This window comes from Mus musculus, chromosome 16 (assembly GCF_000001635.26).
Source record: "Mus musculus strain C57BL/6J chromosome 16, GRCm38.p6 C57BL/6J".
NCBI classification, from domain to species: domain Eukaryota; kingdom Metazoa; phylum Chordata; class Mammalia; order Rodentia; family Muridae; genus Mus; species Mus musculus.
In genome coordinates this window covers 43986487-44011767 of record NC_000082.6, presented here as the reverse complement: position 1 = coordinate 44011767, position 25281 = coordinate 43986487, and the positions used below count along the sequence as shown (strand labels likewise).

The 25281-nt window shown below is 40.8% G+C and overlaps 1 protein-coding gene across 7 annotated transcripts in view; it reads left to right on the top strand.

Moving 5' to 3' along the window:
• Positions 1 to 25281, top strand: part of Gramd1c (GRAM domain containing 1C) — an 85031-nt gene that overhangs the window by 53613 nt on the left and 6137 nt on the right. For all 7 annotated transcript variants that reach the window (XM_011245853.2, XM_006521894.3, XM_006521895.4 and 4 more), the window contains 8 exons: positions 2231 to 2363; positions 6146 to 6308; positions 13905 to 14042; positions 19591 to 19709; positions 21003 to 21145; positions 21897 to 22000; positions 23511 to 23687; positions 24789 to 24846. In XM_011245853.2, coding sequence (XP_011244155.1) covers positions 2231 to 2363; positions 6146 to 6308; positions 13905 to 14042; positions 19591 to 19709; positions 21003 to 21145; positions 21897 to 22000; positions 23511 to 23687; positions 24789 to 24846 — 1035 coding nt within the window. The remainder of the gene's footprint in view (positions 1 to 2230; positions 2364 to 6145; positions 6309 to 13904; positions 14043 to 19590; positions 19710 to 21002; positions 21146 to 21896; positions 22001 to 23510; positions 23688 to 24788; positions 24847 to 25281) is intronic.

The following is a 25281-nucleotide window of genomic DNA, read 5'->3' as shown; positions in this document are numbered from 1 at the left end:
CTAGACCGAGTCTCTCATGCACATTGGAGGTCACCAGTGAAGCTGTCTTCTTCTCCGGGTGACTGTTTTCTAAGAAAATGTGGAGCAGGATCCTCGTGCCTGGCTCTCTCTTGCTCCTTTTCCCTCTGAAAACAGAAGTCTGCTTCAAACCTCAGCTCTCCATGTTCTTTGTCTCTGTTCTCACTCTTGCATTCCCTTCTTTCCTTTCCTCTCTCCTTTCTAACTCCCATCCTCCTTAAGCTCCTGAGATCTCCACACTCAACTGGTAAGCTATTTAGAGGATTTTTTTTTTTTCATTTTCCTCTCTTGCATCCATGGAGTCCCACAATTCTGCCTATCCAGGAGGGAGCTGGTAGCAGGCCTATTAATCATTATTCAGGCAGAGTTAAATAGGGCTTGTGCTGATTTATTTTATTTTATGTCCACTTGACACAAGCTAGAGTCATCAGAGGAGGGAACCTCAACGAGAAAATGCCTCTCTAAGAGACAGCTGTAAGGCATTTCACTAATTAGTGATTGATGGGGGCAGGGCAACCCATTGTGGGTGGTGCTATCCCTAGGCTAGCAGGCTGAACAAGCCATGGAGAGTAAGCCAATAAGCAGCTCCCCTCCACGACCTCTGCGTCAACTCCTGCTTCCAGGTTCCAGTCCGTGCTTGAATCCCTGTCTTGACTTCCTTTGAAGATGAACAGTGATATGGAAGTGTAAGCCAAATAAACCCTTCACTCCCCTCCCCCCCACCAGCAATCGTAACCTTAACTAGGATAGGAATATAATACTTCTTAGCTTTTGGTTTTTTCTTAAGATTTATTTATTTTATTTATATGAGAACACTGTGGCTGTCTTTAGACACATCAGAAGAGGGCATCAGCTAGATCCCATTACAGATGGTTGTGAACCACCACATGGTGACTGGGAATTTTGAACTCAGGATCTCTGGTAAAGTTGGATCCTCAGCACAGAAAAGAATTTCAGGACAAGTGAGAGTAAACCAGGTTTGTTAAGTAGATAAGAGAGACCGGTGCTAGTCCATGTTTGATTTAAGCGCAAGGCGGTGGGGAGGGAGCAAAAAAATAGAGACAGGGAGACAAGAGCTACTTTTAAGGAAAAGGAACACATCTGAGACATGGGTGTAGGACCTCTCAAGAGAGCAATGAGTCATTTTCTTTACAGTGAATGTATGTGAATATATGGCGCTGTCCTTTTAAAAGTTATATTGTTTAAAGGGTATATAATTCATCCCAAGGCTTCATGATTTAAAAAAGGTTTAAAAGTTAAAGATTTAGAAATTAAATAAGAATATATAAATGGGCTTACTTATTTTACTTAAATTTTTTCTTTTATAAAAGAAACTATAATGTGACTTTATGTGGTACACTGCTCAGATTTAGGGATGAGAGGCATGCTGGCGCGGTTCAGCCCCCGGACACCGTTCTCATCTTAACTCAGCACAGATGGTTGGTTGCTTGGACATCCTTATTTCCGATGAGTTCAGGAAAACTAGGACTAGCTTTCAAGACAGGTGTTTTGTTTTGAACAGGGTTGTGTTGCTCTGGCTCTCCTGGAACTCCCTTTGTAGACCAGCCCAGCCCTGAACTCAAAGAGATCTCCCTGCCTCTGCCTCTGAGAGCTGGGATTGCAGGTCTGTGCCACTTCCCCTGCCTTGTTGCCAGCAGTCTGGATTTTGTCATTTGTGTTGAAGTTTCCTGACGCCCAGCTAGAAGGAAAAGCAAACCAGAAATCAGAGCAAAGTGGCCTATCTCCCTCCCAGCATTCCCGTCTTTCTGTCTTGCCTCAGCCTGACTGGTGACCATTATATTTAGACAGGAGGCGCTTCTACCTCCTAGAAGGCCTGGTTACCTCCGCTGAGACTAAGTCAGAAGCAAGATGATGTAAAACTGCCTTCTGGTGCCCAATGGCACCCAACTCAAACATCTTCCCAAACTTTGAAGCTCTGTGGTTTTACAATGCAACTTTAAGCCACACACATCAGATCAGCTGGGGCTACTTGTATTTCATTACGTTTTTTGGTAGTTTCTGAATTGTTTAAATTTGCATATGAACATATGTTTTATTTTCAAGAATAAAGTCAGCTGGTGTCTTTAAGAAGGTAGCTTAATCATCTATTCTTTGTTGAGATGCGTTAGGCTAGCAAACACCCCAGAGAGAGCATGAAGGACTGTGTTTGTGGAGGTGACCTTATGCTTCTGCAATGCTGTGTTTCCTACAGAAGTCCAGGAAGAAGCAGCGTGGATGACGCTGGGGAAAGAGATGAGAAGTTCTCCAAGGCCGTCAGCTTTACACAGGAGTCAGTTAGCAGAGCTTCAGAAACAGAGCCATTGGACGGGAACTCACCGAAAAGAGTCAGTATCCGCTGTTCCTCAAAACCTGCCCCCGATACCGAGGGCTGTTAATCATAGGATCAGAGCAAGTCAAAGATGCAATGTATTGAGAGTGTCCAAAAGCTTGGGATGTTTGGCTGTCTCTAAGTAGCAGAGGTTACATAGGGATAGTATGTGCTGTTCTTCAAAGATGGCTGAGGCACAGAGCTACCAGCAGGTTCTTAAGCAACATATATAAGAACACTAAGTGCTGCTTAAAATATAACAAGGAACTTGTAGTCAGCAGAATTACCTCAAGAGTAAGGAATATGTGTATGATGGAGAAAATGTGTTTTGAATGGGGAAAGATGAGCTGTTTGCACAGGCTTGGTTACAGGGAACACTTCTTTCTTTCTTTTTAGTAGAAACTTCTTAAATAACACATTAAATATGACAGTCCAACTGGGCTTTTTAGTTAGCTGGTGAACTTCATTTTTTTTCAAGTCTCATACATGTATTAGCTTTAAATTTTACTGAATTTCAATCACTTGGAGTCGTGATTTTTTTTTTTTTTTTTTAGACAAAGTCTTGTCATGTGTCTTGGACAGACCTTGAACCTGTGTTGTCTTCTTCCTCACTCTCCCTGGTACAGAGGGTGTAGGAATTTACAAACACACCTGGCTCACTGTTCCTGTTATTTGATACTCTGTGTCTCCTCTGCCAATTTCAGCCCCTTCAGAGGAGCTCCTGTCTTTTTAAACTGACCACTAATCTTTCATGTTTCCTTTTCTTTTTCCGTGTCCCATGCACATTAGAACGTTTTGATGAACCTTTTTCTTAGTGAAGAAGAAGGTATTTAGATATCACTTTCTTTTTTTTTTTTTAAGATTTATTTATTTATTATATGTAAGTACATTGTAGCTGTCTTCAGACACTCCAGAAGAGGGCGTCAGATCTAGTTAAGGGTGGTTGTGAGCCACCATGTGGTTGCTGGGATTTGAACTCAGGTCCTTTGGAAGAGTAGTCAGTGCTCTTAACTGCTGAGCCATCTCTCGGGCCCTAGATACTACTTTCTAAGAGCAGAGTGCTTTAACACAGCTTTTCCTGTTTGGAACCCGCAGCTGGAATGGTCTGATTTTAGAACAGCGTTTGAGAGTTAGAGCCTGCCTATGCTGGGTATTTAAGTAAGTTAACTGCTTAAGCTTTCTCTTTGTTTTCCCAGCTACAAGGTGAGAGTTAAAAACTCATAGGATTTCTAAAACAAGAATTAAGTGAATCACTCGCTGTGAAGGTACTGAGAAAGATTCCTAGCATTCATTAAGTGCCCTAAAGGCAGAGGCTGTTCTTATTGAAAGACTGTGCTGTGTAGTTAGGAATAGTTCTATTTTTTTTAAAAAAAACTTGTACATATATAATTTATTTAAAAATTTATAAAACATAATATATATTATATTTAAAAAGCACTGGCTGTTTTTCCAGAGGAGTTAGGTTTGGTTTCCACCACGCATATGGGAGCTGAGAATCATCTGGTTCTACAGGATCTTATGTCCTCTTCTGACATTCTTTTTTTTTATTATTAGATATTTTCTTTATTTACATTTCAAATGTTATCCCCTTTCCTGGTTTCCCCTCCAAAATTCTTAGGCAAATGGATGGATCTGGAGGATATCATCCGGAGAGAGGTAACCCAATCACAAAAGCACACACATGGTATGCACTCACTGATAAGTGGGCATTAGCCCAGAAGCTCGGAATAGCCAAGATACAATAGTTCTATTTTTTAGACCCATCAGATGCTCCTAGCATCTCTTCTGGGTAAACGTTTAGAAAACACTGATAGGTTTTACCATGTGTAAGGCCCCCCGAGTTCTACACTTGCTTTAACAGCCATTCTCCCTCATGCTTCTACATCAGCCTGCTTTTATAAAACATATGCTCTAGGAGACATTTAGGGATCTACTTCTGCACAAGGGATGTCATTCTGGAAGTTAATTTTTGTATGTGGGACACTCAAGTGAGGTCTGGGAACAAGATGGAGGACTTCTTGCAGAATCATTATCCATTTGCCAAAGGCTGGGTTCTCGGGACTCCAGTCTGTCACTTTGTTGTCCTATCTCCCCTGTCTAATGTGTCCCCTTCTGGAATACTTAGCCTGCTGGTCCTACCTCTAGTTCTGTCCCTGAAAGAAGTTGTCCATCCTTAGTAGTGAATAGGATGGAAAAGAATGCAATAGGTCAGTGTTATTCTTGTTGATGTACACAGGTGTTTTCAGACTCCTGGGTCTTTTTTCCAAGGAGGATTATGTGTGAGTCTCAGATCTTAGAGATTAGCAAAAGTTGTCTGTTTTTCACCTTGTTTGATTTTTTTTTTAAACTTTCATCAAATTAAAAAATAGCAAAGATCAGAAACAACTGTTTTCTAGATGAAAATTGTTATAAAATGAGTATTTCTTGTAAAATACAGGAAACTATCTGGAGATAAAAAATATAAATGCCAACAAATTTGTTAATTCTGTCTTTCTTTTAAAACAGTTTATTTTATGCACATTAGTGTTTTGCCTGCATGTATGCCTTTGTGAAGGTGTTGGGTTCCCTAGAACTGGAGTTATAGACAGTTTTAAGTCATTATGTGGGTGCTGGGAATTGAACTCAGGTCCTCTGGAAAAGCAGTCAGTGAACTTAACCATTGAGCCATCTCTCCAGCCCCATTCTTACTTTTTATATAAGTATTTGCCAATATTCCTATCATAGGAATAAAGTTTAGTTAGTAAGAAGGTACAGTGTGGCGCTTTACTTGACTCTTAGAGAAACTCTGAGCCCACCAAGCCAGCCTACTGCTCGCTACTATGCAATCCCCAAACAGACCAACTCTTGATTATTGGCTGCACTCTCTGCTTGAAGAGTCAGTTCTCTGGATACGGTGGTCTAACTCTTTAATAAGTTGTGTGCTGGGTCCCAGTTACCACTCGGCTTCCTGACTGACCAATGGTTAAACCCTGTGTTCTCCCTGGAGCTGAGAATCCGTTCAGTGCTGGGCAAGGATCTTCTAGGGCAGAAAGAGAAGGGTTGGATATATGCTTTGTATGCTCTTATATCCGTGTACACACAGACAGGGCAAAGAGGAAGGTTTCTGTATAGTTAATACATATTTTGTACTTGTCTCACTGATTATAGTTAATTCTACTTGAATTGTAATGTAACAATAGCATTTACATTTAATGACCATCGTTTAATATCTTTACCTACCAGTACGTCTGTTACTATAGAAATGACCTGTCCTCATTAATCATGCCCAAGAAGTATAAATACTGTATTTTGTTATACTTTAATTTTCTGTCTCAATGGTAGGACCAGTGGGCTTGTTGTGAAGTTAATCTCCTCTCCCCACTGCACCCCTAAATGACTCCTATTTCTTTATGGTCCTTCCATTTCTACTTTAGTGCCTTCTTTTGAGAGAGGTGGGCACCTGCTAAGGAAACTAACCTGGGTTTGGCTTCTCTCATTGTCTGTCCCGAAAGACCCGATTGTCCCCTTGTATTGTTGTCTTCTGTTTTCTTTCCTTTGTGCTCCAGCCACTCACACGCTGGTGACTTCCTTTGAATCCCTTCTATGTGATATTCTTCATATGTTTGCCCTTCTTCACTGTGTGAAGAAAGGTCTTCGGTACCTCCTGACATATCAAGGGTAGCATTCAATCCTGAAAGCAGCACTCTTCATATTTAATATTAAAGTTCTTGCTGTAAGACCTACGCTTCAAATCAGGTTTTTGTTTATGTTTTGTTGTTGTTGTTGTTTATCTTTTAAACCGAATTGTTTATCTTTTAGGGACTAGGAAAAGAGGATTCCCAGAGCGAGAGAAATGTGAGAAAAAGTCCTTCGCTAGCTTCAGAAAAGAGGATAAGCAGAGCACCCTCCAAGTCACTGGACTTGAATAAGAATGAGTACCTTTCTCTGGATAAAAGCAGCACTTCAGATTCTGTGGACGAAGGTAAAGAATGAAAATCTTAATGCAAGTCCAGGCATGTCTTCTAATGTTTACCTTTGTGTTAGGTGTGTGTATGTGTGTGTGAGCGCTCATTCGCGTGTTCACAGAGTGAGAATTTGATTGTGGCATCCTCACGCTACAGAGAACCAGAAAAGGAATGGATGTGTGTAGAAAATGGAAGAGCAGTTAGTTAGTCTCCCCATCTTTATTTCTCTTGGAGCCTGGAGTTTGCAGGTCTCTGTTAGAGTGACTTAGAATGCCAAGCTTTCTGGACTAGGGAGTTAGGACACGGTGAACTCGCTCAGTGCAAACACAAGGACCTGAGTTTAACCCACATGGCAAGCCCAACATCAGGAAGGTGGAGACAATCAGATCCTTGGTCTCACTTGCCTGCAGCCTCTCATGATCAATATGTTCCAGGTCCCAATGAGAGGCAGACCAGGTCTCAGAAAATAAAGGTACCTGTCTCCTGAGGAACCACAATTAAGGTTGTCTGGACTTCACAGACACAGGCACATGTGTACACACAAATAAATGTGCCCAAACCTCATTCTTATACGCACACAGACACACACACACACACACACACACACACACACACACACACACACACACGGCTTTCATGCAGTGGACACAGAGCAGTACTAGTGGAAAGGCAAATCTCTTACTAGCAAGCCTGAGTGCCTCTCCTGCAGGCTGAGGTAGGATATTCCCATTGTGACTGTATTTGATCTACCTCTCCTCTACCTATAGAAAAACAAGAAATTGAGGGTTTTGTTTGAACACACGCATGAGTTAGCTGTGCAGAGGGTTGGATGGAGGACAAGATCTTTGAGTCCAGTCTTCTTTTCATTTAAACTACTTCCCAAGTTTATTACTAAGACTATGACAGCTGGGCGTGGTGGCGCACGCCTTTAATCCCAGCACTCGGGAGGCAGAGGCAGGCGGATTTCTGAGTTTGAGGCCAGCCTGGTCTACAAAGTGAGTTCCAGGACAGTCAGGGCTACACAGAGAAACCCTGTCTCAAAAACCAAAAAAACCCCAAAAAACAAAAAAACAAAAAAACCAAACTATGACTATGACTATGACTATTACTATTAAAGGTAGATTCTCAGTGTGTAGTCTTGGTTGGCTGGCCTGTAACTCACATTTTAGTTTTGTTGAACTCAGATCTTCCTGCATCTGCCAGTGTTGGAATTAAAGGCATGAGTACCATGGCCGGCATTTCCCAACTTGTTTTTTCTCTTCTTTTTTCCAAAGGGATATCTGCTAGGTGCAGAAATGCACACCTTTAATCTCAGCATTTGGGAAGCAGAGGCAGGTGGATCTCTGTAAGTTGAAAGCTAGCCTGGTTAACATAATGAGTTCCAGACTAGCCAAGGTACATAGAGATCTCCTGCCTCAACCTACCAACCAACCATGACTCTATAAACCTAAAGCAAGTAGTCACATTCTGAGATAAATATTAATTTGAATTACTGTGTGGCTTCCAAAAGGAAATAAAAATGTCTAGAAAGCAACCCTGTTTAAAAGATTACCTTATTGATGTTACTTAATGATTACTATTCTCCTCTGTATGGGTGATATTACATGCTTTTGACTTTGGTTATCTTTTAGAATATTTTTGAGAAATATTTAGAGATAACTTTGAAGGCAGAAGCATGATCATATGTCCGACATCACTTCTGAACTTTTTTATTAGAGTCAGTGTGTATTGAAGTTTTTAAATTTAAGTTTATTTTCAAACCACTTTAAATTTTTTTTATTAATCCTGACCAGTTTTTCCTTCCGTCTCTGCTCCCCGCCCCTCCGCTCCACATCCCCCCTCACCATCCACCTCTTCATGTCTCTTCAGAAAAGGGCAGGGCTCCCAGGGATATCAATTAAACATGGCGTATCAAGTTGCAGTAAGACTAGGCACATACCTTGTATCAAGACTGAATGAGGCAACAAGACAAGGTTTCCAAGGGCAGGCAACAGCGTCAGAAACAGCCTACCCTCTCTCTGTTCAGAATCCCACAAAAACACCAAGCTACACAACTATAATCAATTTACTTTTAAAGGAACATCCTATACTTGAATTCTTTTACAAATAAAATGCTAATAATATTGTATATGGCATTGATATATTCTGCATGGTATTTAAAATAACTTACGGGGACAGTTAGGTGGCTCAGTGGGTAAAGGTGCTTGCCATTAAGCCAAATAACTTGAAAAAAATAAAACAAAACCAAATATTTGGTTTAAAAAGACCAATAGATTTAGCCAGACTCTAATGTTGATGAATAATCAGAGCCTTTTGCCAAAAGAAAGTCCTTCTTTTCGTATCAAAGGTATCGAATGTGCTGCACTCTGGCTGCCATTTTTATTGTATGCTTTATATTGTTGCAAAAGCTCAGCAGATAGTATCCTTCCTGATATCCCTACTGTAATAAAATAGGGAAGGACAAAAACTAAACAAAGAGCAAGTCAGAGAGACCAGCATAGCACCCTCAACACTAATGGTGGCCAAGTTAGAGGATAATCCACTTAAGTGTGCCAGAGGTGACAGGGCTGCTGACTGAGTTGAAAATGAGGATGACCCCATCAATCAGGCCAGCCACCCTCTGAAGAGGAAGGAGGGAGATCAGCTGCTGCTCAGGGTACCTGGGCTTCATCGGACAGGTCCGACATATGCCAAGCCTGCCCGGCGTGCCCCTTCCATGCTTGCACATTATGTCAGGCAGCGTGAGCTGCTGTGACAGATACCACACGGCTCAGACAAGAGCGATGTAGGCTATTACAGCTCTGTAGGGCAGAAACCACAGATCAGGCCCAGCCGAATTGCTTTCTGGTGAGGACACTCTTGCTGGCTGTGGATAGATACCTTCTTGCTCTTCCTTAGTGTGTGCCCAGGAGGTTAGGGTGGGAGGAAGAGGGAAGTAGAGAATAGTTGAGGTTATAATACCCCCAAAACAAACAAACAAACAAACAAACAAACAAACAAAATAAATTCCCCACATTTATGGGAAACCTACTGGCAACTTTTAATTTTCTCTTATAACCTGTGGTTTTTATGCAGTAGGTTTTATAAGAAGTCTTTCCTGAAACTATGAAGGCCCGGGTTGAAGTCAGTGCACTAGCTATTGGGATGATGAGTAGCAAGGCCTGACTAGGCCTCCTGCTGGTATGCATTTAGGGCGCGTGGGTGTGAATTAGTCATGTGCTGCCTGGCCAGACCCAGGACTCTAGGAAGATCTATCATGGCCCCCAGTGGCCAAGTATGCAAGTGACACCAAAACAAGGAGTTATTTTCTCTTTGTTCAAACCTACTCTTAAAAGAATCGTCCTTTTAAAGTCATTTCATCATTGAGTTTCTAGCAGGGTAACGTTAAAACTCAAAGGCCGCACACACATCTAGGAATAACAGAAAGTAGTGTGCAGTTTCTGTACGTGAGCCCCGGTCATTTTGTGTTCCTTATTGGTGCCTCCTTAAAATCTGCCTGGTTTAGCAGGGAGCATCTACATTATTTTCCCCTTAGTATTCTTAAGGAGTTGGGTTTTTTTGTCAGATGATCATCAGAGGATAACTTGGGTATTTCCACTGTTTTCCCTAAGTGAATTTCAAGTCTCAGGCCCATCAGATCTTTCAAAGGAGTACAGTGCTGAATCTGCGTTTTTTTAATTTTCTGGAGGTTGTAAAATGATGAAGACATTGGCAGGAAACGAACTATCAAGAAAATGGGGAAAGTCCGACGAAGTAGACCAACTTGGGAGATTTGGGTATCCACGTGGGAGCTTCGTGGGAACTGCTGGGTGGAGATCTCTTCAAGGCAAACACTGGTTAGGTCTGTTGTCAGTTGTCATTGTTTGCCTGTTGAGACAGGGTCTGACTGTGTAGCCCAGGCTGTCCTGAAAAGCTGATCGTAAAGCTCAGGCAGACCTTGAGCTTCCCATGACTCTCCTGCCCCACCTTGAGCGCTAGGATTATGTAAGCATCACCACACTGGCTGAAATGAAGCACTTTGATCACATAGAAAAATGAGAAAAACGCTACCTTCCCCAACACATTTATGCTACAATTTTTGGGAAGGAACATTGGATGTGTGTGTGTGTGTGTGTGTGTGTGTGTGTGTATTTCACTCTAGAACCATATACCCTCCACAGAACCAGTTAAAACAAAGTATCACGATACTGCCTCATGGAGGGAATCAACATATCCCCTCTCCCAATTCAATTCTTACCTATGTAGGACATTTTTAAGCATCCTCAAAACAACAGTCAGCATATGTTTTAGGTTTCATGTAACTGTGTTTCCCCTATATTCATCTGCCTCATTCCAAATTATATCTACTGGCCACCTTCAAACTGATACTTCAAAAATTTGTTTGAAATTATGTGCGCACGTGTGTGCGTTCGTGCAAGCGTGTGTGTGTGTGGGTGTGTGTGTGTGCGCGCCTTTGTGTGTGTGTGTGCATTTGTGTGTGTGTGTGCGTGTGCGTGTGTGTGCATGTGACTGCTGGTGCCCACAGAGGTAGGTTAGTCTTTGAATCTCTCGGAGCTGGAGTTATAGGGAGTTGTGAGCTGTCTGTCCAGTGTAGGTAATGGGACCAAACTTGGGTCTTCTGGCAGAGCCACCCTCTCTCCAGTCCCAAAGATGACATTTTTTAAAAGAAGTATATTTTTTTCTATATTGACAACAGTACTCTGCTCCTGAGTTGAGCAGTGACTTTTCTGCATTTAAAAAATACCACCTGCCAACTGGCTGTGCTGCGGCAGTGTGATTGGTATTGTTGTTTGCAGAGAATTGAAATGTCAAGAATTTCATAAATGAGAAATCCAAAGCAGGAATAATTTATTTCATTTACTTATTTCCTTCAACAAATTCCCATGCAGAATATATTATTAATTCCTGATACTGATATAGCAAATTGCACTTTTATCAGTCATAATTCAGAATCTATCACCTAATGGGGCTTAGGAGAAACACGAAAATATTATATTGATGAGTGTACATACATGTAATTTTTCCATTTTCAATATGAATAAGAAGCTCACTTTTGAAAAGTTATAATCTCAGGGCTCCCTGAAAGAAGAGAGGCTGCGTCTGGGTGCAGAGAAGATATCAGCTGAGCTTGGGGCCCATTGCGTTCTGTGTTCAGTTGTTAGAAATTTGCACAGCAAAAGAAAATCAATAGAGTGAGAAGACCTCCTACAAAACGGGAGGAAGACCTGTGCCATCAAACGGGGATTAGTGTCCGGAAAATATTTAAAAATTAAACAGCCAAAGAGCAAGTAATTCAGTTTATAAGTGGGCAAATGAGCCAAAAATCACTTTACAAAAATAAAAAAGTACAAATGACCAATAAATACACATGCAAATCTTCAACATTCTTAGCTCTCAGGGAAAACTGGATCCTCTGCCACGTAGCAAGTTTGAGGCCAGATATATGAAACTGTCTCAAAAAACCAGACAACTCCTCCACCCCCAACTCAACCAACCCAAAATAATTACATTGAGATTCTATATCATCCCAATTGGCACAGTTATCATCAAGACAACAAACAAACAAACAAACAAACACCCAACAGGTATTGGTGGGCATGTGGGAAAGAGAAGCTCTCAGGCACTGCTATTTAGAGTGTGAGCTAGTCTTTTCTGGGACATATGTGCCCCGCCAACCCCACGAAGGTAAAACCAGCTTCTAGGGAGCCCTGCCAGCTCAGTGTTGTCACTGAGCCACTCACTAGAGCCAAGAGCACCTCACCCTTACCCACAGCCACTATTCTAGTTTATTTGTGAAGAACACAGGCCAGCCCGGACAGAAGGCCGTTAGGTAAAATGACCCAAGAAGCTGTCTGGAATCCAGGGTTCAGGATCATAACGAAGAAACAGAAATGATGAGAAGGAAGCAGGGATTAGAGCACACTAGAGAGATTAGGTTGGATCCAGAGTACAAAGAATTTCCTGCAGAAATTCTACTGAATCTATACTTGTTTGCTTCCATTGTGAATATTTGAGTTTTGTTTTTGTGTTTTGCTTTTGTTTGTTTGTTTGTTTTTTTTTTTGGTTTGTTTTTGTTTTTTATCATGAACATGTAATACTTCTGTGTCAGAGAAAGCTTTTCCCCAAGCCTGGCAGGGAGGCTCCCTTACAGAACCTCAGCAAATTGCCTAATTTCAGCGATGATTTCGACACTGGAGGAGCCCTTTGAAATCCCAGTGAATCGTTTTGCCTATAAATAGTGTTTCTTACAAGAAGAGGGTAAATCAGTACCTGCATGGCGTTTGTAAATTCTTTACACACAAATCAATAATGAGAGGGAACGCAATCGTGGTGGGTCGGGGCAGAGTTCTGCTCTTCCGGTTTGTAGACCGCTCTCTTTCATTTAAGCACAATGGTTTCCAAAGGTCAGTCAGTACCGCAGAGACACTACACCGATCTCCTTGGAGCTTGGTTGCTGAGCTTTGGAGCTCATGTCATGGTTTTTTATTGTGTATGGGTGGAGAATAAGCCTTGAGATAATATCAAGTCACTGTCCTTTGTCATTAAATCATTAAAATTTTGTGTTGGGTTGTTTCCATATTTCTATTATATACCATGCTTCATGCTTCTGTTTCTGCCTTTTTCCATTTTTTTCTTTTTCCTTTTTTTTTTTTTTTTTTTTTTTAAATAGTCTTTTCAGTTTAATCTCTTTCTGGCAATGTAAAACGAAGGGTGTTTTGTTTTTGTTTTTGTTTTTGTTTTTGTTTTTGTTTTTGTTTTTGTTTTTTTTACTTGCTGGAGTAGATTCAAATTCCAGAGCAGTCACTCCTGATCTTGACATCTTGACAATTCTCTCCATGCTACACCTTCCTCCTCTGTAGAGGAAGATGATAATGTCACTTCTTCCAAAGGACTGTGTAAGGCTGAGATGTGTCAGGGCTGGGAGGGGGTTAGCACAGTGTCTGACATATATGTGAACATGGGCTGCTGGGCTGTTTCCAAGGGACATCAGAGGTGAACACACGTAAGTTCATTGGCTGTGGTAATTTTCAGCAGATGCTTAGCTATCAGGTTCCCAGGGGGAGCAAGTGCTGTTCTATTGGACATTACTCAGCTTTGAAGAACACTTTTCAGGAGGAAGTGTTATTCCTACTTTAACGTAGGGTATTGAGAATACAGAGAGTATAGTGGTCCCTATCTGGGCCAGCCAGAAGTAAACCAAATTAGCTCATTCAGGCCAAATGTGCTCGTGCACACAGCAAATAGAACCACTGGAGATGAAATATTTCCTCAATGTATTCAGTGGTATGACTTGAAATGGCTGTGGTAGATATTTCTTTTATCACATATGAAACACCCATTTGCGTGGTATCTTATAGAAGGAGTTTGATATTATCCCAGATGAGTGTTTATATGAGTGTGGGTTTTAACAATTGAAAATTGCGATCTTGTTTAGTCAAGTACTTATGTTTGTGATTAACATAGATGTTTCCAATTTGAACTTTCAGATTTCTGATGTAGGATAATCATATTTAAAAACCATCAAGACACAAACAAAACAAATCCTTCCCCGGAAGTGTTGAAATTATCTTTCCTTAATTTCTTCTCCTCTGGTTTGTGTTTTGTTTTTCTAGAAAATATTCCCGAGAAAGATCTTCAAGGAAGACTTTATATCAACCGTGTCTTTCACATCAGTGCTGAGAGAATGTTCGAACTGCTGTTCACTAGCTCACACTTTATGCAGAGATTTGCAAATTCTAGAAATATAATAGGTTGGTCCTTTGTTCTTACCTAACAAGAAGTTTGGGAGGATTTTTCTTGGAGGGTTGGAACTGATATTGTCTGGGGAGAAGAAGTTAGACACAATTTGATTTTTAAGGCATTGATTTTTAAATGTTTGGTTAAATTCACATGTGATCAATATAATTGTTTAATTACTTAAGTGCTACTTAAAATGTATAAGATTTGTACCCTTGAAAAAAACCTGCAGTTACTCATTAATGTATCTACTCAGTTTAGTTGAATCCTATTAGAAAGGACTCCATTATGTGACAACTGGGTGCAGGTGGAGTGTAAACTGAAGTAACCACTTGGCCAAGTGGCCGGGTAGTGTTTATTGCAGCTGTGACTTCTTGGACTCGATGCTTACACTCTGAGGTTCACAGTCATCAGAAATGGGTGCGTGTGCACTTGGAAAGCCACTCACTAGGCCTATGGCAGTGTCATTTATGATCTCAAACACCCATCAGTAATAGACTAACAAATTATGCCTTTTCACTAAAGAGTACCATACAACGCAAGTGACGGTGAGCTCCTGCTGCTTATAACTCTGAGTAACCCGCACAGACACAGTGTTAAGCAAAGGCAGCTAGACACAAAGCATGCATGCTGTGTCACATCTTGGCAGAGGCATGGAAGTCCATGTGGTCATTGCCATTGTGGAGGGGTAGATGGGCGAAGCCTGGGCTGCTTAGCTGATAAGAAGTTTTATGTATTAGTCTGATTCTTAGTGCCCATGTGTATTTCCCTTGTAAAAAATAACAGACCTGTGCCCTTTTGATCCAAGTACCTATAATATAATAAAATTGTAGCTTTATATAGGGAGCTGATTACACTTTCAGACCAATTTCACTGCTCAAAAGTTCTACATTGTTAAATATCTCAAATAAGTTTATAGTAAGTTTTAAAATGAATATATATCAAAGGTTCTTTGTTAATGTTATGATTCAACTATACACAATTGGAATGCAATAGCAGTAGACATTTGTACAAGGTAAGCTATTTCACATGGTCAATTCTGTAACCTGAGGATTTTGTTAACCATTAGGTTATCTGAGACCTTCACAAAAGCACACGTACATATCCACTGATAAGATATCGATATGGACTCCAGGGCCAAAGCTGGATGTTCTTATTCACAGTAGAGTAGCGAAGGGATTCTGTTGATGTGGGATTTTGTGATTATTTCATGAGCTTTATGGCTTTAAGAATAATTTTTCTATTTTCCATCAAAATATGAAGTATCAAAGAGATGTAAGTTGCTCTCTGCTCAGTGGCTCATATTTAACATACTGCATCTCTTCTGAATCTGGTTTCTACTTTGCTATTCATTCCTACCTGGGGAGCTGGGGTCTTGGGAAGAGTAAGGTATGGTTCATTTTGTATTGGCTGGCCAGTGGTTGTTGATGAGATCTTGCCCCTTTTATGGCAATAAAGCACACAGGTTATTACAAATTGATAGGAAGTAAAGTTTGCTTTTTGCAGCACAAGTACATCCGTTATCCAGTATCTATCTGGCTTCAGCATGATTGGTTATATCCACTCTCTGGCGTCATGAAAAGCGTTAGGAAGCAACGGCTTCTGGCTTATTCAAAGCCTGAACAGTTATGGGCACATTACAGGGTAGACCTAGAATGAGTCAAGAGACTTTTCTCTAAAAGATCATCTGTCCCTGCCTGTAAACCATACTTAGAACCTGCTACCCAGCAATCAACGCTGTCCTTCTTCTTCTTTTTGTGTTTCCCACTGTGTGTGCGTGTGTATGTGTATGACACACAGGGGTGGAGGTCAAGTGTCTTCTTTACAACCATGTGGGGTCGGTCAGAGAATCAAACTTGGATTGGCAGGGTTGGTGTCAAGGACTTTTACCTGCTGTAACGGTTTGAGTGAAAAATGTTCCCCATCGGCAGGCACTTGAACCCTAGGTCTCGAATTGGTGTCGCCATTAAGCAGAGCTTGTGAAACTTTTAGGAAGTGTAAGTGGCCCTCTCTGCTCAGTCTTGCTGGAGGAGGCGCGTGGCTGTGGGCTTTGGGTCACCGTATCTTATCACAGCAACAAAAATTATGAAGCCATCTCCTGAGCCATCTCATCAGCCCCATAGATTAATTTATTTTAATAAGGAACTTTTAAGTTGGCAGTCTCTTTAATTTCTATTTACAGTTGCATGCCATTACTTCTAATTAAAACCTCAATTTAGAATTTTTTTTTCCGATTAGATAAATGTAAGCCTTCAGAGAATCTTCATGACTTAGTATAATAATAACATCCGTATTTATGTTCCTTGGGCTTCTCCTCAAATTTTAAAATTGTAATAAAATGTACGTGGTATAGAGGGAGCAAACAGTTCAGAGATGTTGTATACACTCATTGTTGTGTAGCTATCACTGCACGCATCTCCAGATCTTCTTCATCAACCCAAACAGAAATGCTGAACCTACAAACGATAACTCTCCATCTGACCCTCCCCAGTTCCCGAGGGACCACCATTCCATCTTTTACACTGTGAACTTAACAACTCGGGCTACTCCATATAAATGAATGTATATAACACTTGTTTTTTTACCGAGAAGTTTTCTACTTAATGTCCATCCGTCCATGAGAGGGCACATAGCAGGATTCCATGTCTTTTAAAGGCTGAATTATATTCAGTATATGCATGCGTAACATCATATTCTGCATATTCATTCATTCACAAATGACATGTGGCCTGTTTACAGCATATAGCTACTGTGAAAGAAAGCTACCCAGGCCATTAATATGTAGATGTCTACTTAAGTCCCAACTTTCATTTTCTCTCCGTGTGTATTAGTTGTCTAGAAGCAGATTGTTTCATCATAGGGTAACTTTTTTTATTTTCTTTTGGGGCTTATCCAGTTCTGTATTTTATGACTGTGCCATTTTATCATCCTATCAGCAATGCACAGAGACTCTGGCTTTTCACAGAATCGTCAACACTGTTCCTTCGGATTTTATATGACAGTCACCTAATTGGTGTGATGTCTCACCAATGTAAATTGTTTGCTAAAACAAAGAATTCTTAAAGTATTCTGCCATTCCTGTCTTTTTATTTTCATTTTTTAACATTAGCACCATAAAAAAGACAATGTATCTTTTTGTCTGTTGTTATTTTCTTACAATTTCACTCTTGATGTTTTATCTGATAAAGAATTTTTCTTCAGTATCGAGTACTAATTCTTACAATATTATGTTAACCAGAGGATGTTATCACAAATGATAATTCAGTAGGCCTTGCTGGTAAAGTGGTAAAAATCCCACTTTAACATGCATGGGGAGACAGAACTTGATTTCTGCTTTATTTAATAGTATGGACGTTTAGTAACAGATGCAGTGATAACTTTTGATCCCGTTTCTGATTGGCTGTGGACTACTTGTGTTTTCCTGGAGTTTGCTGACATAGGACCAAGTAGCCTGAAAAGTACTTTGAAATATATCCTTTTTTATGAATGTCTAAACATGTTATATTTATAGCACATTCTGAACGGTAGACGCCACGGTGTGTGATGATGTCCTTTTACAGCATTTAGTTGTGAGACTCTGACTCAAAGGCTTTCTGACCCTGCCTTAAACCTATCTGCCTACTTGTAAAAAAGAAGCTGAGCAAAAATGGCCCTGTCTTCAAGCTAACCCTTTGATGCAAGGAGAGGGATTAAAGCCGGGCTCCTGCAATGACAAGGCTGATGTAGCAGTTAAACCAGGGGATGATCATCCCTGTGTCCACTCACTGTGGAGTCAGATCTTTGAATAGTGTTCACGATGCCTTTGCATGCAATGATTTTCACAAGTGCTGCTGGGTTTAAAGCGGTGTCTATGAGAAGTGTGTTTTAGTCATAATAACTAGAGAATTGCAACCGAGATTTAAACTTCTGTCACCTAACAACCGATGACATCTGTGACATGGTTTCCCCACAAGCACAGTTGTTAAAGTCTCATTGTTAAATATGACAAATGTCTTTCAACATTTTCTCTTTAGTGATGGCGCGTTCATGTTGCTGTGTTTGTACTTTTTCCCCGAGACACAGTCTTTTTCTATGGCTCAGGCTAGCCTCGAACTCCCCATCTTCCTGCCGCAGCCTCACTGTCTCTGGTATTACAGTTATGGTCTTGTTTCCATAATTTCCACAGGTTTTGGATTTTAAGAAGTTTCTAGATCAATCAACCTTTAATTCCGTCTTCTAAAAACATATTAACAATTTAGAAATAGGTAGGTGAGAGATGTATGTTACAGCTTTAAAGAAAGAAATTATTTTTATTTTTTAAGATTTTTTTTAGATTTTATTTTATTTAGGTGTGTGTTGAGTGTTTTGCACATGTATGCCTGTACTTATGGAGGTCGAAAGGGGCATCAGGTTTTTCTGGAACTGGAATTATAGATGCTCGTGAGACACCATGTAGCTGTTGGGAATCAAACCCAGGACCTCTTCAAGAACAAATGCCCTTAACTACTGAGCCATCTCTCCAGTCCCTGCTACAGCTTCTTAAACAGGGTGTTGTTGACGGCACATGTGAAGTCCTGTAAATGAAAGTGGAAGGCGGGTCCCCCAAATCCATCAATAGTAACAGGCGTCTGAACTCAAACAACTAAAACTTAGCTCGAAGTCCATGGTCTAATGGCTCTGAGGCGCTTCTGGCAGCTCTGTTGTTAAGGACTTTGCTGAGGCCTGGATTCTGAGCATACAATGTGTGTAACCGTGGATGATATGATGACGCATGCTGTCAGCATACACACTGTCTGCAGAACCTTGGCTCATACAAACAGCTTTCTGCCCTCATGGAAAACATAATGATTTAAGTATGGATAATAAAGACTTTCATTATTTTCCTACCATCATACTTAAAAGTTCAGCATCAAGTTAGTATATCTCTGGATTATGCTGTTGTTAAATGTTCCATGTTAAAAAGAAAAATGCTGTTTGAGTTGCTGACATGACTTTCATCTTAAAAATTATATAATGAATTTTTAGGTATAGGATTAGGAAAAAAATCTTAGCAATTTCTGAAATGCCTGCCAACATATTTCATTCCTTCTGTACCACACATTTATGGCAAATGGCACCCTCAGTGCCCACTGTTATCAAATCAATTTATGAGACTCTGAAAAGCATTGAAGGTACTCTGGCATCCCGTGTACCAAATCCTTAGCTACAGTGTACATCCCTGTGTAGAAGTAAATGGACTTATCTAAACACGTGCATATTTGCTTGTCTCTAATTTAAATGGCAAAGTTATAGCTAAACTAAATAATTACATTACAATAATGTCTGTATGGTTCATTATCAGTAATTGTCTGGTTTGTATACCTATTTTATATACCTGTTGCCCAGAGTCACAGAAGAACTTCTCTGGTGAAAGGGGTTTATAAATGAAGACCGTTCAGAAGCCCCTGATGTGTATCACCTATAAGAACAATGACTCATATGTAGTCTTCCTTTTTCATTAGTGGGGGTCAGGACTGCTTGTAACTAGATAATTCTCAAACTACACCTCTGATTCCACTTAAAGCCTTTGTTTGCTCTGGTTAGATGTGGTATCTACCCCCTGGACAGTTGAATCTGGAGGCAATCAGCTGCGAACCATGACCTATACCATAGTCCTCAGCAACCCGCTAACTGGGAAGTATACTGCTGCCACAGAAAAGCAGGTATGTGTGTGATTCATCCGTCCAGGTCCCAGAGGAGTTCTCAAGGGAGAACGCTCAGGCATGCTAGCTAAGCCCTCTACCCCTGGGCTGTGCTCGCCAGCCTGCAGTTACACTTTAAAGACAGGCTGTTTGTTTGTTTATTTATTTATTTATTTATTTATTTATTTATTTATTTATTATTTTGTTTTGGTTTGGATTTTTGAGGCAGGGTTTCTCTGTGTAGCCTTGGCTGTCCTAGAACTCTCTATGTAGACCAGGCTGGCCTTGAACTCACAGCCTACCTCTGCCTCCTGAGTGCGTGCTGGCATTAAAAGCCACATACAAACAAATCTATAAAAATATAAACTGAAGTATTGTCCAAAAGTTATATTGATGCCTCAGACGTCTTTGAAAACAAATCTGGAGCTGTGGAGAGGCTGGCAGAGGGCAGAGGGCAGAGGGCAGAGGTGGGGCTCACCTGGAAGACAAGATAATAGTTAACATGGCAGGAGGTAGGTGATGAGCTCGTGAGGGGTCACTGCGTCCCCTCCTGTACATGTCTACAGTTTTGCATAATAGAAAATTTTAAATATTTCTAAAATCTAACTTATAAGATCATATCAGGGGAGAAACCCAAAGAACCAGACAACTGCTGTGACATACGGGGGAAATGGCTTTTAAATCATAAACACAAGCCAGTATCCCTCTCAATGGCTTAGAGCTGAGTGTGTTTGGTCAGTCTGGGCAGGAGTCTAAGTACACCGGAAGAGCACTGCAAACAGCCCTGCACACTGAAGAGGTGTGCTGTTACAGTTTCCCCATCAGTGCTAAGGAAATGTGATTCCCTTATACAAGAAGAGGTCAGGATTTTGGAATAGGAGAATCTTCTATAAACTTAGAAGCCGGTCCTTCCTCCTTCAGTGATGGGTAGAGGTGTGCTTAACTGAGAAAGGTTTAGCTGACAGATCCTCTCAGTTCTGTTTAGGGAAAGTGATGTTTGTCTGGTTGCTCCATACTTTGGCTTTTAAACAAAAACAACAACAACAACAAAATGTTTGGCTTTGTTAAACTTTGATGAATGTGAGAGTTAGGGCCCATATATTATTCAATTTATTTTTGAATTGTCAACTTAATTTTTTAACTTAACCACAGAAAGGTTATGCAATTCGGTTCTCGCTCTGTCCTAATTTATCATTTGATTTTTGATGTGTTTTATATCTGTGAGAAGGAACTTCAGTATATATGTTCTAAATCGCTGGGGACCCCAAACACATTGAAAATATGCACGTAAGCATTTTTACCTTACTTCGGCAGACCCTGTATAAAGAGAGCCGGGAAGCACAGTTCTACCTGGTAGACTCCGAAGTGCTGACACATGATGTGCCCTATCACGACTACTTCTACACTTTGAACAGATACTGTATCGTGAGATCTGCAAAACAGAGATGCAGGCTGAGGTGAGTCCCCGCAGGCGCATGCGTGCGTGAGTAACCCGGGGTATGCTGTGTAACGCCAGCTTTGAGGTCTTAGTCAAGCACCGCAAAGCTTTGCTTCTTGCCTAAATCTCATGTCCAGCAGTGGCCGGGAGAGAGGTTGGAACCCGCACTCAAGACCGAAACTCATAAAGGTTTTGGCATCCTGGGGCTTCACAGTCCAGAATAAATGTCCTTCAGTTGCCACAGGAAGAAAAAGCTGTAGAGTTGGCCAGAACTAGTCCTGCGATCCAGTGTAAGGGTCTCAGGGGTCAGGAGATTAGGGGAACTCATGGCGAGCCATAAGGTCCTCTGCTGCAGTGGGAATGAAGAAGGCTGGCACCTTGAAGAGCGAGGGCCATCGAAGGCTTTGCTTGGCCCTAATTAGTAGAATTACTTTCGACTAGTGTGTGATCACTAGAGATCCCCGAGGCATTTAGAAATTTATTTAATTCCTTAGCATTTACTGCAGCCTTCATTGCTGTTTAGGCGAGGGTAGAGTATTCCAATTTGATGAGGTTATTAGCAGCTCACAATGTTTTTAAAAGAAGAACAAATTTTATTTGATAATAGTAATGACATTTAATTCTTTTGGCTCTCCACAGAATGCAACCTCACGTTTCATTGCAGTGAAATAGCTAAAGTAGTAGTGGCCACAGTCCCTGAACGCCTCTGGTCTCCTCTGCTGGCTAAAGTCTGTCTCTAAAGAAATATTATTTTCTTCTCATCCCATTAGAGTCTCCACAGACTTGAAGTACAGGAAACAACCATGGGGCCTTATCAAGTCTTTAATTGAGAAGAATTCCTGGAGTTCACTGGAGAGCTACTTCAAAAAGCTTGGTCTGTAAAGCTTTTGCGCATCTGTATTTACCAAGGTCTCATTTATTAGCAAGTGGGCTGTTCTTCATTAGGACGAGTAGAGGGGCCAGATGTTGATGCTGGAATGGTTTACACCAACCTGGCTTCGGTTACCTTACTTGCTCTGCCAATAGTGGGATTTTACATTTTCAGTTATCGTTGCTCTAACAACACTTACATAATGCATTTTATATATATATATATATATATGTATACACACACACATATATGTATGTATATATACATATATATACACATATATATTGTGTGACAGATTATATATATATATATATATATATATATATAATCTGTCACACAACAAAAGTTTCCTTACATCACAGTGTCAGCATTTCCGTATTCACAGAAACCCTGTGAAGTATAGGTATGGTTGCTTTTCCCCAACTTTACTGATGAGGAAATTAGGAGCACAGTTCAATGACTTGTCCAAGCTCACAGCCTCTGCCTCTGTGAGTAGCCAAGATGCTGACCACAGTGAGAGCTTCCAAAATTAGGTTATAGATCCTCCTGTCTTCGCTCACACCTGCAGGACCCCAGGGCTCCACCTGTCTCCTTGACTGCAGCTTTCCTGGGCTTCTGTAGGCCCACTTGGCAATGGTGCCGTGTTCAGATGAGGGTTTACTGGAGATGCACTGGTAGCTGACCATGGGAAGCAACGCAGCTGTCGCGCTGGGACATTTCTTAATATATACAGAAGGGAACACTACATATGTGAACATAATTAATTTCAGTGAGGGAAGAGCCTGAGGTCAGTCATCTCCAGCGATGGAAGGCTGCATGTATGCTTCACTCTCTGCTGGTTATTGGTCCTCCGGCTCTTTTCCCTCTGGCTGTTTCATTATTAAACTTCTCATCAGCTACAGAGAAAGTGAAGCTTAAACATGAGCTTGTCCACTGGCTAACGAGCTTCTGATGGAAACGGCTGAGCAGAGGGAAGAACTAAAATAAATGACAAAAAAAAAAAAATGAGATATTTAGTTTGTTTCAAGATTCCCTTTACCAGAATTTTCTTTCCAAACGTTAGAACTTCTACACGTTACTCTCTCCTTTAGGGTTAAGCAGCACTTACAGATCCTGCCTTGGAAATCCTTCTAGCGAGCTCGTGGATGTGTGTGAACCCTTGTTTCCATAAGTGAAGCCATTCCGTTAATATTTAATAGAGCATGTAGCAAGTTTCCACTTCTGACCCCATCATTTATTGATACACATTCTTCCTAGAATAATGAAGCCTCACTATAGGGTCATTAGCATCTCTAAAGCTTTTAATTAAGAATAAAGTTTGAATCTAGTCTGTAAAACCTGAGGTCTGATTAGAGAGGATTATCAAGGCCCAAACAAGCACACCTATGCATGCACACACATGCACACACACACACAGACACATACACACACAGAGACACACATACACACTACTTGGGTCTTATAGTTGAGAAAGCTTCCTTCTAATCCTTTTCTTTTTAAAAATTCTTCTTAGAATCCGATTTGTTAATGGAAGAGTCTGTGTTGAGTCAATCCATTGAAGATGCTGGAAAACATAGCAGCCTACGCCGGAGAAGGCGGACCTTGAACCGGACAGCAGAGCCCGTTCCAAAGCTGTCCTCTCAGCGCTCTTCCACAGATTTGGGCTTCGAGGCCAAAGTAGATGTTACAGGTAGCTGTGGCTACTAAACAGACAAAAGACTTAGCCTAAGGATGCGTGAGGCACCTTTTGTCTATGAGGAATGTCATTTAAGGGAGTCTGCCTTTCTCTTCTTTTTGATAATATTAATACTCTGAATTTCTGAACAGCATACTACTATAGAAGCCTAAAGGAGGAACAGTTGGTACATGGCAGGCATATAGTAAGTAGAGTATTTTATTTGGCCTGTACAGCATTTAAAATTTTTAGGTTGGCTGTACTAGTATAGTACATGCCTTTAGTCCCTACAGTGCTCAGAGGTAGAGGCAGGTAGATCTCAGCGAGTTTGTGGCCAACCTGGACTATCTAGTGAGTTCCAGGCCAGCCAGGATTACATAGTGAGATGCTACCTCAAAAAAGAAAAATGATTTGATATTTAATAAAACATTATATCTGATGGCCCTGTACCAAGTCCCTTCAGACAGTGTGCTGTCCGGCTGGGCTCTGTCCCTAGCATGAGGCACTAGCCCCAAGCTTCTGTTTATTTCCTGCTTAACATCTATAGACATCTGATGTCTAACTTGGAGTGTACTGTTGAGGGCTAGCCTAGGCAAACTGATGAGATTGAGCTTGACCATCAGTTTTGCAATGTCCTTGCTTTATTGCTATCCCAGGTCTCAGAGGTCTAAAGTTGTCAACCTCTCCAATCCCTCTATAGTACCAGTCCTCCACTAGATTTTTTAGCTTTGCAGAACCACATGTAGCCACTGATTAGGGTCAATGGCTTTTTTACACTTTGAAGCGTAAAGATTTAGGCCCCAGTGATTGTTGATTTTTTTTTTTTTTTTTAAGGAGAGAAACACTGTGTATTAGCTCAACTCAACTGTTCTTAGCAGAGATAGTTATTTAGCTGTATATAATTCACTGACTTTTTAACTCCATAGTAAACTAATTTGTTATATATCTCGAATTGTCCAGGGCTCTCTTATTGTAGGCGTGTTTTACCTGTTAACCAGGGTATCACAATTTCACCCTAACCATTTTATCTTTACAAGTGGCATTTTCGAGTTAATGTCAGATGATTATTAACTTTAAACAGTGTTCACAGGCCCCGCTTTCACCTCTCACCTACAGGAAAGAGAAAGACCGTGGACAGTTATGACACCGCCCTTATTGTGGTGATGAGCATATTGTAAGTATTCCTTGTTCGTCTTGTGTTCATATCATTAGTTTTTAAGTAGGTCCCCAAAGAATTGTTAGGCATTCGTGTTTTTTTTTAATTTTTAAAAATTTTTAAAAATTAATTAATTAATTAATTAATTAACTTATTATATGTGTGTACACTGTAGCTGTCTTCAGACACTCCAGAAGAGGGCATCAGATTTTTGTTGTGAATGGTTGTGAACCACCATGTGGTTGCTGGGATTTGAACTCAGGACCTTTGGAAGAGCAGTCGGTGCTCTTAACCGCTGAACCATCTCACCAGCCCCTCGTGGGTTTTTTAAAAAGGACATATTTTTATTTTATATGTGTCTGTGTGCAGTACCTACAGAGGGCAGAAGGGACATAGATGCCCTTGGAAGTGGACTTACATACAAAGGGTTGTGAGCTGCTCTGTGGGTGCTGG